The 16,317-nt window shown below is 40.0% G+C and overlaps 1 protein-coding gene across 1 annotated transcript in view; it reads right to left on the bottom strand.

The window, feature by feature from the left end:
* cnn3a (calponin 3, acidic a) overlaps positions 1-16,317 on the bottom strand; it is a 103,405-nt gene that overhangs the window by 28,349 nt on the left and 58,739 nt on the right. The window contains exons 2-4 of the mRNA XM_060829951.1: positions 14,493-14,614; positions 10,056-10,122; positions 8,465-8,602 (exon numbers count right to left, since the gene is read on the bottom strand). Of these exons, the coding sequence (XP_060685934.1) occupies positions 8,465-8,602; positions 10,056-10,122; positions 14,493-14,614 (327 nt within the window). The remainder of the gene's footprint in view (positions 1-8,464; positions 8,603-10,055; positions 10,123-14,492; positions 14,615-16,317) is intronic.

Raw genomic sequence — 16,317 nt, 5'->3', positions numbered from 1 at the left:
CAATCTGTAGAACTCTTCACCACAGAGGGCTGTAAAGACCAAGTTACTAAGTATGTTGAGATAGACAGATGTTTAGTCAATAAGGGAAACAAAGGTTATGGGGACAAGGCAGAAAAGGGGAGCTGTGGATTATCACATCACTCATGGTACTACTGAATGGCGAAGCAGACTTGGTGGGTGGAATGGCCTACTTTTGCTCCTACATTTTATGGTCTTGAAGAATACGCTATGGAAACTGAACATGTTGAGAGTACATGTTGAAGGCGGATGCAGTGCTCATCATGGGGACTGCTTTGTCCTGGACAGTACCAAGTTTCTATTGGGTCTCCATTCATCCATGCAACTAAAGAGTACTCTATCATGGGTTAATCATCAACCCTCCATGCAGGTGACCAACACGACTCACAGAAAAAGACCAAACTTTGGAAAGTTGGGTGGAGCACTTAAACCACATTCTCAAAATTAGCCTTTGCAATTAACAACCTTCCACAGGGCACATTAACTGCTCTCTTGATAATTCTCCAAGCCTGTTAGATACAACAAATGCAATCAAAATCCTTTAGCAAAAAGCATCTATAAAGCTGGACATTAATGCCTGGTCAAGAATCTCAACTTCTTTCGCTTACACGTGAAGCAAAAAACCATTGTGCAAGAATACAATGAGGCCTTCATTGTACACCTGTATAAATAGAAAAGAACAATATACATCTTGCAACGGTCAGAGAAATCTTCTTCATCGTCCTGAAAATCACCAGAACTCGTTGAGCAATTTAGTGCAACATCTCGACTAAAATCTGCAGCCAAAGAGTCAGCAATGTCTAAAAAAAAAGCTGGAGGAACTGCTAAACTGCTATTTGCAAAAAGACAACTCCGTGAGTAGTATTAGAAAGCAGAACAAGGATAATGACACCACATTGGTTGGCCTGACTAAGGCTTCTGACAAATGCATCGTGAGAGCCTTTGAAAGATGATGAAATCTAGCTCTGATGTGGAGGAACCGGTGTTGGACTGGGGTGAACAAAGTTAAAAACTCTCAAATGCCATGTTGTAGCCCAATAGGTTTATTTGAAAGCAAGAGCTTCAGTTGAAGCAGCAGCACACTGAAAGCTAATACGTCCAAATAAATTTATTGGACTATAAGCTGGTGTGAGATGTTTTTAAAAGAAATTTGGCTACAATGATACACATTTCCATGGTTTGGCAGTTCTGTGAAAGCACTTTCACATGTCATGGAATATGATAAAACCTTGTGACCAATTCCCAGCCGCTAATGCAAGTGATAGAAATGTAGGTCCCTTTAAGACTCAAAAAGGAAGACTCCAATGTCTTTGAGATCTGGTGTTGCTCACATGATTTTGTATTTAAAAGGTAAATCCATCCCCAGTAAGAGTGCTGACTACTGGGAGGGAAAAGATGAACTGCCTATTTTGCCAAAAAGCTAAACTGTAGATTAACAATAAAATCCTTGTAAATCTCAATCTTTCCCTGCCAAATGCAATTTATGGATATTGTTATTTGAAACAAAGACAGCAGAGGGTTAATCTCAATCTCCTTGGCTAGAAGGATGAAGAAAGTAGAAAGTAATCCCTGTTTTTTTGGCAGTCCCTTTGTAGTTTTCAGAAGTGAAATGGCTGAGTCATACTGCAGGATCACAAATAATGATTATCCACTGATGTTTTCAAAACTAGAGCCATACAAGCATATGGGGACTCAAGTCACTTCTCTAACAAAGAAACAGAAAAATAGAACTTTACCTTTACAGAATTAGGCATGAAGCATTTTCGGAACTAATGTAACAGACCTTGATACTGAAGTGGGATTGATGATTCTTATGAGGTACAGACATGGAGAATGAACAGGTACTGGCACTAGGTAATGCGATACAACGCACACTTCACAGGACCCGGACATTACTGTATTCTGCTGAGGAAATCTGGGGCTTCTCATAGAAAAGTCAAGAAGTGTTCTTGATATCTGCAGAGAGACTGCTGACTGATGATAGAAGGATCATATGGAAATTGGACAAACATTAAGATTCCCTTCAAGAATAGACCTGATATATTAAATATCAACGACATCATCTATTGCAGGGGTAAGTGCTGCTTCAGCTCAAGGATTTTAATGAAGTAGTAATGATGAACCTGAAAATATGGAACAAAGATTTGAATGCTTCTGTATTACATTCTGTAAAGATGACAATCAGGTTTAGCACGTCCACTGTGACAACCATAAGGACAGAGACTACAGTGGACATAGTCACTGAAGTGTAGGTGAACACTGGCCTTAGGATATCAGCAGAATGCTTACTGGAAAACAGATGAATTTAGGAAAGGTGAGATTTAAGACACGTGCAAGAACATCAATCTTATAGGAATGCACACTCCTGCAGACAGTCTGTTAAGCAATGACTTTTTGTGTAAGAAGTCATGCAATAACTAATAACATGTTGCACAAAATACTGACAGAACATCCAAATTTCAAGTTACAAACAAACCAGCATGGATAGTACATGCAAAAAGATTCCTTAAATCATTGGGGTGGGGTATGTATAGCCCATATCAACTAGTACACCGGCAGAATCCAAAATTTACCTTCAATACAGCATGATGATCCTACTGCACAAGGAGGAACAATGATCAGCTTAACTCACTGCATTCATCTAAATGCATTACACCACATTAGAAAAGTGTATTAAAGCAGAGACATCAGAGAAAGAAATAGAACAGCATTCAGATATTGCATCAAACCACCTAGGGGAGATTTCAGATCTGGTAACCTGTTTCCGACAAGAGAGAAAGACCCAAAGAATGGAATGGGTCAGTAATGGATCCGGGATGACATGAACAATTTCTTAAGGCAAAATGGAAAATTAGACTATAAAAGGTGCATCCCTTTTAAGTAGTGGGGATGAGTTTTGAATTTTCAGCCTCTTAAAATGTTGAAGGTACCGTTAATGAAGTACTACGTACTTCACATACAAGAGTTGTATGATTTTGAACCAGAAGGGCAGAACGTAAGAACTCAGGAAACACATACATACATGCACTGACTACGAAGAACATGAGAAAATAATCCTACGTAGGGATTACTTGCCTGGAGCAGTTTACCAGCCTGCAAGGTCATATGACTAGGGGTGGTTACTATAGTGGGGCATGCAGTACAAGCTACAGAAAAATATAAAAATGTCTAAATGCCCAAGATAAGAGACGAGAAGTGAAGGCCATGACTGTGACCAAGAACTAAGAAAATGCAGTTCCAGTACTGATTCAGAGGATACATTTGAGGAGGGAAAGGTCACGATCTGTAAACAGAATTTCTTGTCAATGCCTCAGTAATCATTCAAAGATTTCAAAATAAGAAAAGACATCACAAACAAGATGAACAGGTAGAATTGGTAATGAAGAACCTTCTTGGGCAGTGGATAAAACACAAACCCCATGATTGGGTGATGCTCGAGCAGAATGCAAGATAGTTTGATTTATCAGACTGAGCTAAGAGTTACAGAACCAGAAATACTTCAGAGCCTTGATAAAAGAGGTCATTCTGCTTTGTCATACAAGTGGATCTTGTAAGGAAAAGGTTCCAGTAGAAGGGACCGATAAGGTCAAGAATAGGTTTGCACTTACAACCTTTAAGGTTGGGATGTTTTGGTAAAGAGAAATTACTGTAAACTTGCTTATGGATGGGAAATGGTAATTTTTAAAATCGTCTGAACAATTTTCTTGGAATATCAATATCATAGTGGTGTTTCTTTAGAGTAGCTTGCTCGAAGGGGTTATTCTTACAGCCCCCAAAGCAAGCTTCACTTACAGGTTCTGATGTTTGACTTCAAATCCTACGATAGGCTCATACAGCATTGTTGCATCTCATACAACCAAATAAAATGCAGTGCCGCCTCCCTCAAAAACAAGCATAGATCAGATGCAAACATAAAATGGTTGGAAATGAAAATGCAGGCCACGTACTTATCATACCTCAAATGACCGGTGTAGCCTGGCCTATTTTCAGCATAACTTTTGAGCCACAGGTTGACATTAGCAACCAAGTATCTTGATAAAAGAGTCAGCTTTGAAACCATCGTTGATATATTTATTGAAGTGGTCCTACTTTTTAAAATTTCCATCCTATGCTATTCCATCCTTTCCAAGTCATTTCTCTTGTGCTACAACCGGCTAATTCCTTTCACCCTCCCAAATCGTCCCCACCACCCATTTCACACCTTCTATGGATCCAACACCCCCTCACCCCCTGCACACGCCGACTAGATATCCCAACCCAATCTAGTCACACCTGCCAGCACCTGGCCCATATCCCTCCAAACCCTTCTTACTCATATACCCATCTAAATGCCTCATAAATGTTGCAATTGCACCAGCCTCCACCACATCCTCGGCAGTTCATTCCACACACGTACCAGCCTCTGCGTGAAAAAGTTGCCCCTCAGGTCTCTCTTATATCTTTCCCCTTTCATTCTAAACCTATGCCCTCTAGTACTGGACTCTGCCACTCCAGGGAAAAGACTTTGTCTATTTATCCTATCCATGCCCTCATATTTGTCAACCTCTTTAAGGTCACCCCTCAGCCTCCGACTCTCCAGGGAAAACAGCTCCAGCCTGTTCAGCCTCTGCCTACAGGTCAAATCCTCCAACCCTGGCAACATCCTTGTAAATCTTTTCTTAATCCTTTCAAATTTCACAACATATTTCCGGTAGGAAGGAGACCAGAATTGCATGCAATATTCCAACAGTGGCTTAACCAATGTCCTGTACAGCTGCACCATGACCTCCCAACTCCTATACTCAATACTCTGACCAATAAAGGAAAGCATACCAAACGCCTTCTTCACTATCCTATCTACCTGCGACTCCACTTTCATGGAGCTATGAACCTGCACTCCAAGGTCTCTTTGTTTAGCAACACTCCCGAGCACCTTACCATGAAGTGTATAAATCCTACTAAGATTTGCTCTCCCAAAATGCAGCACCTTACATTTATCTGAATTAAACTTTATCTGCCATAACTCAGCCCATTGGCCCATCTGATCCAGATCCTGTTGTAATCTGAGGTAACCCTCTTCGCTGTCCACTACACCACCAATTTTGGTGTCATCTGCAAACTTATTAACTGTACCTCTTATGTTCACATCCAAATCATTTATGTAAATGACAAAGAGGGCCCAGCACTGATCCTTGTGGCACTCCATTGGTCACAGGCCTCCAGTCTGAAAAGCAACCCTCCACCACCCCCCCCGTCTTCTACCTTTGAGCCAGTTCTGTATCCAAATGGCTAGTTCTCCCTGTATTCCATGAGATCTAACCTTGCTAATCAGTCTCCCATGGGGAACCTTGTCGAACGCCATACTGAAGTCCACATAGATCACATCTACTGCTCTGCCCTCAATCTTCTTTGTTACTTCTTCAAAAAACTCAATCAAGTTTGTGAGACATGATTTCCCATGAACTAAGCCATGTTGACTGTCCCTAATCAGTCCTTGCCTTTCCAAATACATATGCATCCTTTCCCTCAGGATTCCCTCCCACAACTTGCCCACCACCGAGGTCAGGCTCACCGGTCTATAATTCCCTGACTCGTCTTTACCGCCCTTCTTAAACAGTGGCACCACGTTTGCCAACCTCCAGTCTTCCGGCACCTCACCTGTGACTTTCCATGATACAAATATGTCAGCAAGAGGCCCAGCAATCACTTCTCTAGCTTCCCACAGAGTTCTCGGGTACACCTGATCAGGTCCTGGGGATTTATCCACCTTTAACTGTTTCAAGACATCAGCATTCCTCTTCTAATCTGGACATTTTGCAAGATGTCACCATCTAATTCCCTATAGTCTATATCTTCCATATCCTTTTCCACAGTAAATATGGATGCAAAATATTATTTAGTATCTCCCCATTTTCTGTGGCTCCACACAAAGGCCGCCTTGCTGATCTTTGAGGGCCCCTTTACTCTCCCTAGTTACCCTTTTGTCCTTAAGGTATTTGTAAAACCCTTTGGATTCTCCTTAATTCTATTTGCCAAAGGTATCTCATGTCCCTGTTTTGACCTCCTGATTTCCCTCTTAAGTATACCCCTACTTTCTTTATACTCTAAGGATTCACTCGATCTATCCTGTCTATACCTAATATATGCTTCCTTTTTCTTAGCCAAACCCTCAATTTCTTTAGTCATCCAGCATTCCCTATACCTACCAGCCTTCCCTTTCACCCTGACAGGAATATACTTTCTCTGGATTCTTGTTATCTCATTTCTGAAGGCTTCCCATTTTCCAGCTGTCCCTTTCCCTGCGAACATCTGCCTCCAATCAGCTTTCGAAAGTTCTTGCCTAATACTGTCAAAATTGGCCTTTCTCCCATCTAGAACTTCAACTTTTAGATCTGGTCTATCCTTTTCCATCACTATTTTAACACGAATAGAATTATGGTCGCTGGCCCCAAAGTGCTCCCCCACTGACACCTCAGTCACTTGCCCTGCCTTATTTTCCAAGAGTAGGTCAAGTTTTGCACCTTCTCTAGTAAGTACATCCACATACTGAATCAGAAAATTGTCTTGTACATACTTACAAAGTTCCTCTCCATCTAAACCTTCAACACTATGGCAGTCCCAGTCAGTGCTTGGAATGTTAAAACCCCCTACCAGAACTACCCCTATTATTCTTACAGATAGCTGAGAACTCCTTACAAGTTTGTTTCTCAATTTCCCTCTGACTATTGGGGGGGTCTATAATACAATCCCAATAAAGTGATCATCCCTTTCTTATTTCTCAGTTCCACCCAAATAACTTCCCTGGATGGATTTCCGGTATTTAGTAAGGGGAGGTCGTGCTGAAGAAACCTGTTAGAATTCATTGAAGAGGTAACAAGTAGGTAGATCAGAGAAACCCAGTGGATGTCATCTGTCTAGACTTCCAAAAGGCCTTTGATCAGGTGTCTCACGGAAGGCTGCTAAGTAAGGTGAAGGCCCATTGTGCTTGAGGTGAGCTACTGGCATGGATTGAGGATTGGCTGCCTGACAGAAGGCACAGAGTTGGGATAAAAGGCTCTTTTTCAGAATGGCAGTCGGTGACAAGTGGTGTCTCACAGGGTTTGTGTTGGGGCCACAGCTGTTCATTTTATATATCAATGATCTGGATGAAAGGACCGGGGGCATTCTGGTGAAGTTTGCTGATGATACAAAGTTAGGTGGAGAGGCTTTAGGAAGATTTAGACAGTCTAGGAGTGCAGTCCAGGAAATGGCTGATGAAATTTAATATGAGAAAATGTGAGGTCTTACACTTTTGGAAAAAAGAATACTAAATGGTGAGAAAATTCATAAAGCTGAAGTACAAAGGGATCGGATTCTCTAAAAGGTTAACTTGCAGGTGGAGTCAGTGATCAGGAAAGCAAATGTAACGTTGTCATTTATCTCAAGAGGGTTGGAATATACAAGCAGCGATGTGCTTCTGAGACTTTATAAATCTCGAGTTAGGCCCCATTTAGAATACTCTGTCCAATTTTGGGTCCCACACCTCAGGAAGGACATACTGGCATTGGAGTGTGTCCAGCAGAGATGGTCCCTGGAATGGTAGGCTTAACATACGATGAACAGCTCACAATCCTGGGATTGTATTCATTAGAGTTTAGAAGGTTGAGGGGAGATCTAATAGAAACTTACAAAATAGTGCATGGGTTAGAAAGGGTGTACGCTGGGAAATTGTTTCCGTTAGGCAGGGAGACTAGGACTTGTGGGCACAGCCTTAGTATTAGAGGGGTGAATTTAGAATGGAAATGAGGAGACATTTCTTCAGCCAGAGAATGTTAGGCCTGTGGAATTCAGTGCCACAGAGTGCAGCGTAGGCTGGGATGCTAAACGTCTTCAAGGTAAAAATTGACAAATTCTTGATCTCGCAAGGAATTATAGACTATGGGGACAGTGCGGGTAAGTGGAGTTGAAATGCCCATCAGCCATGATTAAATGGCAGAGTGGACTCAATGAGCCGAATGGCCTTACTTCCACTCCTACGTCTTATGGTCTTTCACTTACTGATTTTGCAAGCGAAATGTTACAAGCTAGGAGCAGAGAGTTGAAGAACAAGGAATGGCAACAGAGCAGGAAAAATCAAATGAGAGAGCCACATCAGGCTGGCTCTGGGAGGTTCATGGCTCTTGAGGCTTTGACAGCAGTGGGGAAGCCAAGTATGAGGCTTGCCCAGCCTTTCAGGTATCGAACATTCAGTGAGCCAGAAAGGGAGAAAAGCCATAAAAGAGAGAAAAGCCAGAAAGGGAAAAAAAAAAGCCATAAAATTTAATCAAAACACTTTCACCGCATTTCAATTTAGCAATTCAAATCATGCGAATGTGAAAAGCTCGCTTACACTCCATACCAAAATATTAAAACACTAATATTGATTTTAAGTGATCTGTGCTGCATTAAATCCACCAATTAATAACATCCCAGAATGGACTACACTTACCAGACTAGCAAGTGCCAAAAGTGTTGTCTGGACTTGAGTCATGTTCCCATTCTCAAAAAGATCATTTGCTTCAAAAATGTCATGTGGCTTCATCCCATAAGACTGAATGGCTTTAATAAAGTTACCAATATTCTCCAGCTGTAGAAAAATAAACCAAGTGTTAAATGATATAGAATATATAGCCACTTTGAAAGATCTACAGTTTTATTAATATCTCAAATTCTTTAAAATTCTCATCCTTCTGAAAGCACTGTTTGCTCGGGCATGATTCATTCCATGCCACTACAGTTTAGCCGGTGCCTCTTGAAAAATATCTGAAGGTTATTCAAACATAAAGATCACCTAAATTCCAATCAGGCAATGACATCAAAATCTAGTACTGTCAATAGGAATCATTCAAAGATCCTTGAAGAGATTTACCAATTACAGGGTGCAGGATTTTAACTACAATGTAAGGTGAAAACTTGAAGCAAAAGAACTGGAGGGGGATTGCACAGATATGCATAAGACAATAACAGGCTTATATATAATGGACAAGGAAAAAGATGAGAGCACAAAGTCTAGAGGGCACAGATTTAATATTTGGAAAGACATGGAGGGGAGTACAAAGAACTTTTAATTAAACACAGCAAATGGCAAAGGCCTTGAACTTCCTCCCCCTGAGGATTGTGGAAGCAGGGATCAATGCTGAAATAAACTTGCAAGACTAATTGTTTTAATTCTTTCCCCTCTCACTTTAACTCTGTGCCTTCTATTTTGGGACTTCCCTACCCTTTGCTATTCACCTTATCCATGCCAGTCATGATTTTGTAAATCTCTAAATGGTCAGCCCTCAACCTCCAACACTTCAGTGAAAAAAGTCCCAGCCTATCTAGCCTTTCCTTATAACTCAAACTCTCCAGTCCCAACATGCTGGTAGATCTTTTCTGAACTTCTCCAATGTAATAATATCCTTCTTTCAATAGAGCAACTAGAATTTGACACAGTCCTCCAAAAGTGGACTTGACACAGCTGCTCCACAGAAAGTAGCAAAATTATGATTGACTGAAAGGCCTCCTTCTGTGCTATACATATCAACTGCAAGACTTCGTGCACACTTCACTCCAAAACACCTGCTTGCAGGGTAGCAAACTATATTGCTAATCAAAGTATGGATACAAATGGATGGTAGCGCTATTTCAGGAATCAATCATTTTATAATCTCACAGCTCTGCACTGGCATACAAAACAAATCAAAACAAAATAGGGTATTAAACCAGGTAATTAAACAAAATTGCTTCCTTTCCCTATTAGCCCAGCAGCTGTATGGAAATTTTTGAACAATATCAGAAAAATAATTTGAAAATGAATTAACTAAGCAAGCTTAGCACTCATTTGGGATATAACTCTCTGGGTGTCCAGTATCCTGTCCAGTTTGCAGTCCAACAGCTGGTGCCAGCAACTTATTCAAACATATCCTAGAGAATATGCCATCCAAACTAATTTTGAGAGAACAGTAGGTTAGAAATTTGTCAAGGTCATCACTACATATTTTAAGATCAAACTCCCAACAGTCAGGATAGGATTGCAGTTAAAACGTTTTATTTCTTACCTGGTGCCAGTTTAATTTGGATTCATTTATTTTCTTGATTGAATTGGGTTGCAACTTGTTCATGAGCCTGAAAAATTGGTTGAGAATTTAGTACAGTTTCTGACCATTGGAACGATTCAATTATTCAAGAATGCCAAAAATTTTAATTTAAAGACCTGATGAACCTTTCCAGAGTCCCTGATCTTCCCTTTGTCATACTATCAATTGACTGCATTCCTTTGCTCACTTATCACATTCCAAAATACTTGCCTTCAGGACGATGTTATACTGCTAACCAGTAACTTCATAGAAACACAACGATCAGTTCAAACATTATCATAGGGCTACAAAAGATTGGTCATCCAACTTTAGGAATTAATTTGTTTACAAATAAAACAGGACTAGTAACAAGATATCCAGTAGGATACCTAACCAGGCTGATTACCAAACTTATTATGACAGTTTTTCTGGCTTTGTTATAAGAAGAATGCCAGGAAGCTGAAAACGAACCAATTCAGAAAGGACAATACCTCAAAGCTAGAGGTAAAACATTCAAATGGTGCAATTTGTGTCCATGTGCATTTAGATTGGTTTTACTACAAGTAAATGAGAGAAATCGTAGATAACAACTCCACTAAGAAATAAAAAGTCTAACTGTCTGAACGTCAATTAGTGTTCAGATAATTCTCCAAAATTAGGCATTTCCCAGCCACAGTAAAATATAAATTTTGACTTTTTGTGTGCTAACAAGAAACAATCCTGATACGTGCAGTTTCAATCAAGAGAAGGAAACTGCAGAGTTTTAATCAATAAATTGGAATGCTGATGTGGTTTCTTCAAGCACACTGGACATATCCAGAGCCAACCTCATTGACAATAAAAATGATAGAGGCATCAGTTATGGATATTCTGGCAAAGACGCGTTTGAGATATTACTGTCATGGGCGACACGGTGGCTCAGTGTTAGCACTGCTGCCTCACAATGCCAGGGACCTGGGTTCAATTCCCGCTCAGGCAACTGTCTATGTGGAGTTTACACATTCTCCTTGTATTTGCTTGGGTTTCCTCCGGATGCTTCAGTTTCCTCTCACAATCCAAAGATGTGCAGGTCAGGTAAATTGGTCATGCTAAATTGCCCATAGTGTTAGGTGCATTACTCAGGGGTAAACGCAGGGGAACGGGTCTGGGTGGGTTACTCTTCGGAGGGTTGGTGTGGACTTGTTGGGCCGAAGGGCCTGTTTCCATACTACAGGGAATCTAATCTAACCTAATGAAGTCCTGATTAGAGTAAACTAAGCTCAAAGAATTTATAGGTTTTCCATCAGAACTCCTAGGGAAGCTGCTGTGAGCAACTCAAACCAATTTCAAACAGCACACCCAGAGGTGCAGATCTACTTTGTCCATTTCACCAATACAAATATCACAGTCTGGTGCCAGTGTGGGGAACTCTTGCCTACTTTAGAATAATCGTAACTAAAGAAAACAAGCATGTTTTAAATGCTGAAACTACTTTACAGGTCAAGGCAGAGCATCCAATGTGGCAAAGGCTCGCTATATTAAAAAAAGCTTGCATAAATCTTCACCTACATTTCTTTAGTGATGCATCACTACCACCAAAAACACATGTTCAGTGGGGAGATGGAGACTGTTTAGATATAATGTACTTAAAGCTCAATTAGTTGTAGATTGAAGAAAGTCAGCAGGGAGTTTCATGACGAGGTGTGAAGGGGTGAAATTTAGGCCCAGAGTCTAAGAATATCAGAATTTATTTTTTTTTAAATGGGAAAGGATTTTGCATATTTAAACAACCTTCGATTAAGTGACCCATTTTGTCAATCCATAAATAATTCACAAACAGACTTTTGCTTCGTCAATTGTTGATTTTTCTTCTACCATTTTAATAATCTCACTATGGAAACCAGTCTAAAATTAACACGTACACATTTTATTAGGGATGGTCACTAGTCACCTCTTCTTCCAATCAAGTTATTAGCTGGCCTATAAACGCACATGTTCAACATTCCTTCTCCAAACTTGACCCCCCAGTTCATTGTGCAGTATCTCAGTTAGACACTACATCACTGTACACCAATCAGCAGCAGTGAAGAAATTACAGGTAATGTTTCAGGTGTACTGGATTGTAGGTTTGCTCGCTGAGCTACAAGGTTCATTTTCAGACTTTTCATCACCATACTAGGTAACATCTTCAGTGAGCCTCCAGACGAAACATTGCTGATGATTCCTGCTTTCTATTTTTTTGTTTGGGTTTCTTTGGGTTGGTGATGTCATTTCCAGTTCTTTTTATCAGGGGGTGGTAAATTGGGTCCAAGTCAATGTGCTTGTTGATAGTGTTCCGGTTAGAATGCCATGCTTCTAGGAATTCTCATGCGCATCTCTGTTTGGCTTGTCCTAGGATGGATACGTTGTCCCAGTCAAAGTGGTGTTCTTCCTCATCTGTACGTAAGGATATTTGTGAGATGACTGCCAGACTACTCAGACCCCTTGGCATCATGGTAGCCCACCAACATGTAAAACAGCAGCTAATGAACTTGAAAGACCTTATACAGACATCAAGCAAAACTAATGTCGTTTACAAAATACCGTGCAAGGACTGTAACAAACACTACATTGGACAAACAGGCAGAAACATAGCCATGAGGATACAGGAACATCAACTAGCCACAAAATGATGTGACCCTCTCTCACTAAAATCCTTACATACAGATGAGAAAAGACACCATTTCGACGGAGACAACACATCCATTCTAGGACAAGCCAAACAAAGATACGCACGAGAATTCCTAGAAGCATGGCCACTCCAACCAAAACTCTACCAAAAAACACTGACTTGGACTAGATTTATAACCCCCTGAGAAAAACAGGAAATGACATCTTAATAGGAAATGACATCACCACAGGAGATGACATCACCAAACCAAAGAAACCCAAACATATAAACAGAAAGCAGGAATGATCAGTAATGCTTCATCCAGAGGCTCACTGGAGATATTACTTAGTATGGTGTCAAAAAGTTCCAACTCAGTGAACAAGCCTACATCCAGAACCTCAACCTAAGCTACAAATCTTCTCAAAACTCGTACTAGATGTACCTAGTGTATTGTTAGTCAATAACTAAACGGGCTATGAGAAAAACAGGAATTTGAGCAAACTTGCAAAAACAAATTATTCTTATTTTAGAATTCCAAATTTGTAATCTGCCCTTTTCACTTTTAAGTAGTTAAGAGTTCCGGGTGTCATTTATTCATCATATACAAAGTTCTAATCAACCTGTTCTCTTTCGTCTATTTTACATGGCTTAACTGGACAGCTATTCTTTGAACAAACTAGTAAATATGCATTTTATTAAGTATCACCTAAACAGCTAGTGGTAGCAATCTTGCTTTGAGTTAGGCTGATTTGGGTACACGTTCCTCCTGAAAGACAGGCACAATACTCAGCTGTCATTCTAGTGTAGTAATGAAGAAGTGTTGCTCTATTTAAGGTGCTGTCTTCTGAATATGATGTGAGAAATGGACCTCATGCCTCGGCTCTTAAATCAATGTAAACAATCCCATGGCACTTTGTTAACCACCAAAGCTCCAAGCAATCTTTTCACAGAGATCCCTTCCCACTGCCTGAATTCAATAATAACTTTTACTGCAAAAGTTATTTTCAGCTTTCATCCTTCATCCAAATTATCCAGGTTCCCTTTCCCCAGTTACGTGTTTCCCTGTCATCAGCTACTCCATCCTAGGTTCCTACACAACTCTGCCATCATAAAACCATGTTCTTTTGCGTTTTTTTAGAAAATTGTCAGATTCATCTTGGATTACTTCCCCATCATTATTACCTTGTCAACAGACAATAATATGATTCTCATGAAAAGTTTAATAAAAATTGAAATTCTACCTTCTCTGGCCATCCGCATAACATGACTGCCAATGTTTACCGGTCCAACTAAGTACACTTTACTGTGACATAAGAGAGGACTCTTTTGAATTCACAGAATGGTAAACAAGGAGGATTGATATGTAAATACAGGAACGTGTTGTGTAAACTAAGGCTTTATTTCCTAGAACAAATAAACTATTTGAATCTGCTCCAAAGCATTTTAAGACATCTTGAGCTTATACAAGTTGCCTGAAAATTGCTAGTTCTCTCTTTTTTACTTAAGCGATATAAAGAATGCTGGAAGTACTCAACAGACTCAGACATTTGTGGAGAGACTAAAACCAGGAGTGAATGTTTCAGGTCAACAACCTTTCATCAGAACTCATGATTTCCAGCAATTGTATTTGTTGTGTTACTTACGATTAGTGCAAATTTAAGTCAGAACTAGAAACATGAATACTTCTGAGGTGAGCCCAAGGGAAATTGCACCAGAGCTAAATGCAGCATTCACAACAGCATAATCCACACCAATGAGAACAAGACTTAGTAAAGCAATCAGCTACTCACATGCAAAGTATTACACCATCCTTGAGGCTAAGTTGGAAGTTCTCACCCAAACGTCTGCCTGTAACTTCTTCAATCCAGACTCTCAATTCTTCCTCTTTCTGAGGGTCATATTTCTGAAGAATCTAAGAGGAAAAAAAAATCTATGATAAGAACAAAGAACTGCGGATGCTGGAAATCAAACAAAAACAGAAATTGCTAGAGAAACTCAACAGGTCAGGCAGCTTGTGTTAAGAGAAAATAGAATTAACATGGAGTCCCATGACTCTTCTTCAGAACTCAACATGAAAGTCACATTACCACAAAAATCAAGTGTACATTCGAGAATAATAAATATCGCGCCCTGATTTTGAGATTTGTACAGTGCTCCAAGCCTACTCAGGTTTTCTATACAGGATTGCAATCATGCTAATTATTGGCATGATTATTGCTAATCATACTTTACTTCATGGAAAAAGATGGTCATGGCTGACTTGTACAAGCTGAAAAGATTAAATAAGGGACCTCCCCCCTCAAAATACAATTCCAATTAATTTAATGAAAACTGACAGATTTTGTTCATAAAGCCTTTTAATTCAACATATTTTGTTTAGATTTCAGAAGGAATATCTAATCCAAAATTTTAAGTCAGATTAGGTTTTGCATGAAGAACCTTAGCTACAAGTTGATGTAATGAATGAATAACAGTAGACAGTTTCCTTTACAAGTTCAAGTTCATGGCTAGGCTTTAAATAATAGAGAATTTCAGCTATCTTCCTACTCTGAGGAGGAGATGGCACAAGATCAAAACGGTACAAGATACAACATGCTCTTTGACAGCACCATCCAAGCCTGCAACCCCTGCCACATGGAGTACAAGAGCAGTAGTTGCTTAAGAACACCACGACCTGCAATTTTGCCTCCAGACTTGGAACTAAATCACTGAACTAGTGATAGTGAATAAACAAAATCCTGGAACTGACGGTTGGACAACAGCAACTCAGAGTGACAGTTTCACCTTAACCCTTCAAAATAAATCCAGGGAAAGGCTTGGGTCAACTCATTTCTGGACTGCGGAATTTCAGGATTTAGAATAACACGAGCATGCCAAATGATAAGTGAGCGACCTGGTTATAAGTAGTAACCAACTCCTAAGAATGAAAAAATAGAAATCAGTAACGAAAATGGTTTAATTATTCCAAATACTGCATATTTCATTTCTATAAAATATTGGTACTGTACTGAAATATTGAAGATCATCAAGGGAACAGCTGATTTCACGTGGTAGCAGAGTCAGATGTTCCAGCCAGAGCTCCTCTGCTCCACCTGCTCTTTTTCTTGAGTGCTTTTAAAAAACTTTTAACTCATTAAAAACTTACCCAGACGCGTGTGTGGGGAAGCGACCCCCATGCGGGCCAGAGGGGAGGCTGTGAGCTTTGAAGTTCAGCATGGTCTGGAGACTTGGCCCGGAGGCTAAGTGTCACCATAAACGGCGGCATCACAAACTTTTCACTGCACTCATTCAAATGCATGTGACAATAAAGTTAATTCAAGTCAATCAATACTAATATGATCAGGCTGGGAAAGTAGGATATGGTTACTTATTAAACATTCAATACAAAAACTGAGAACAACTTCTCTTCTGCAAAGACTGTCAGTTCACCAAAAGCATGAAAAGATTTTGATTGTTAATTTTTACCCAGTTAGCTAATTTACCACTCTCCATCTTCATTCTCCTACAAGCTTTACAACTGAACCATCCAATGACTGTTACAAAACAGGTCATGAGAATAACCCTACATGTCATAAAAAGTATTATTTCACCATTGCTTTGCAGCAACAAGCAGCA

The sequence above is a fragment of the Hemiscyllium ocellatum genome, chromosome 9 (genome assembly GCF_020745735.1).
Source record: "Hemiscyllium ocellatum isolate sHemOce1 chromosome 9, sHemOce1.pat.X.cur, whole genome shotgun sequence".
Classification (NCBI taxonomy): Eukaryota; Metazoa; Chordata; class Chondrichthyes; order Orectolobiformes; family Hemiscylliidae; genus Hemiscyllium; species Hemiscyllium ocellatum.
Note: the sequence above shows the minus strand (reverse complement) of the source record. Positions and strands in the feature narration are given on the sequence as shown.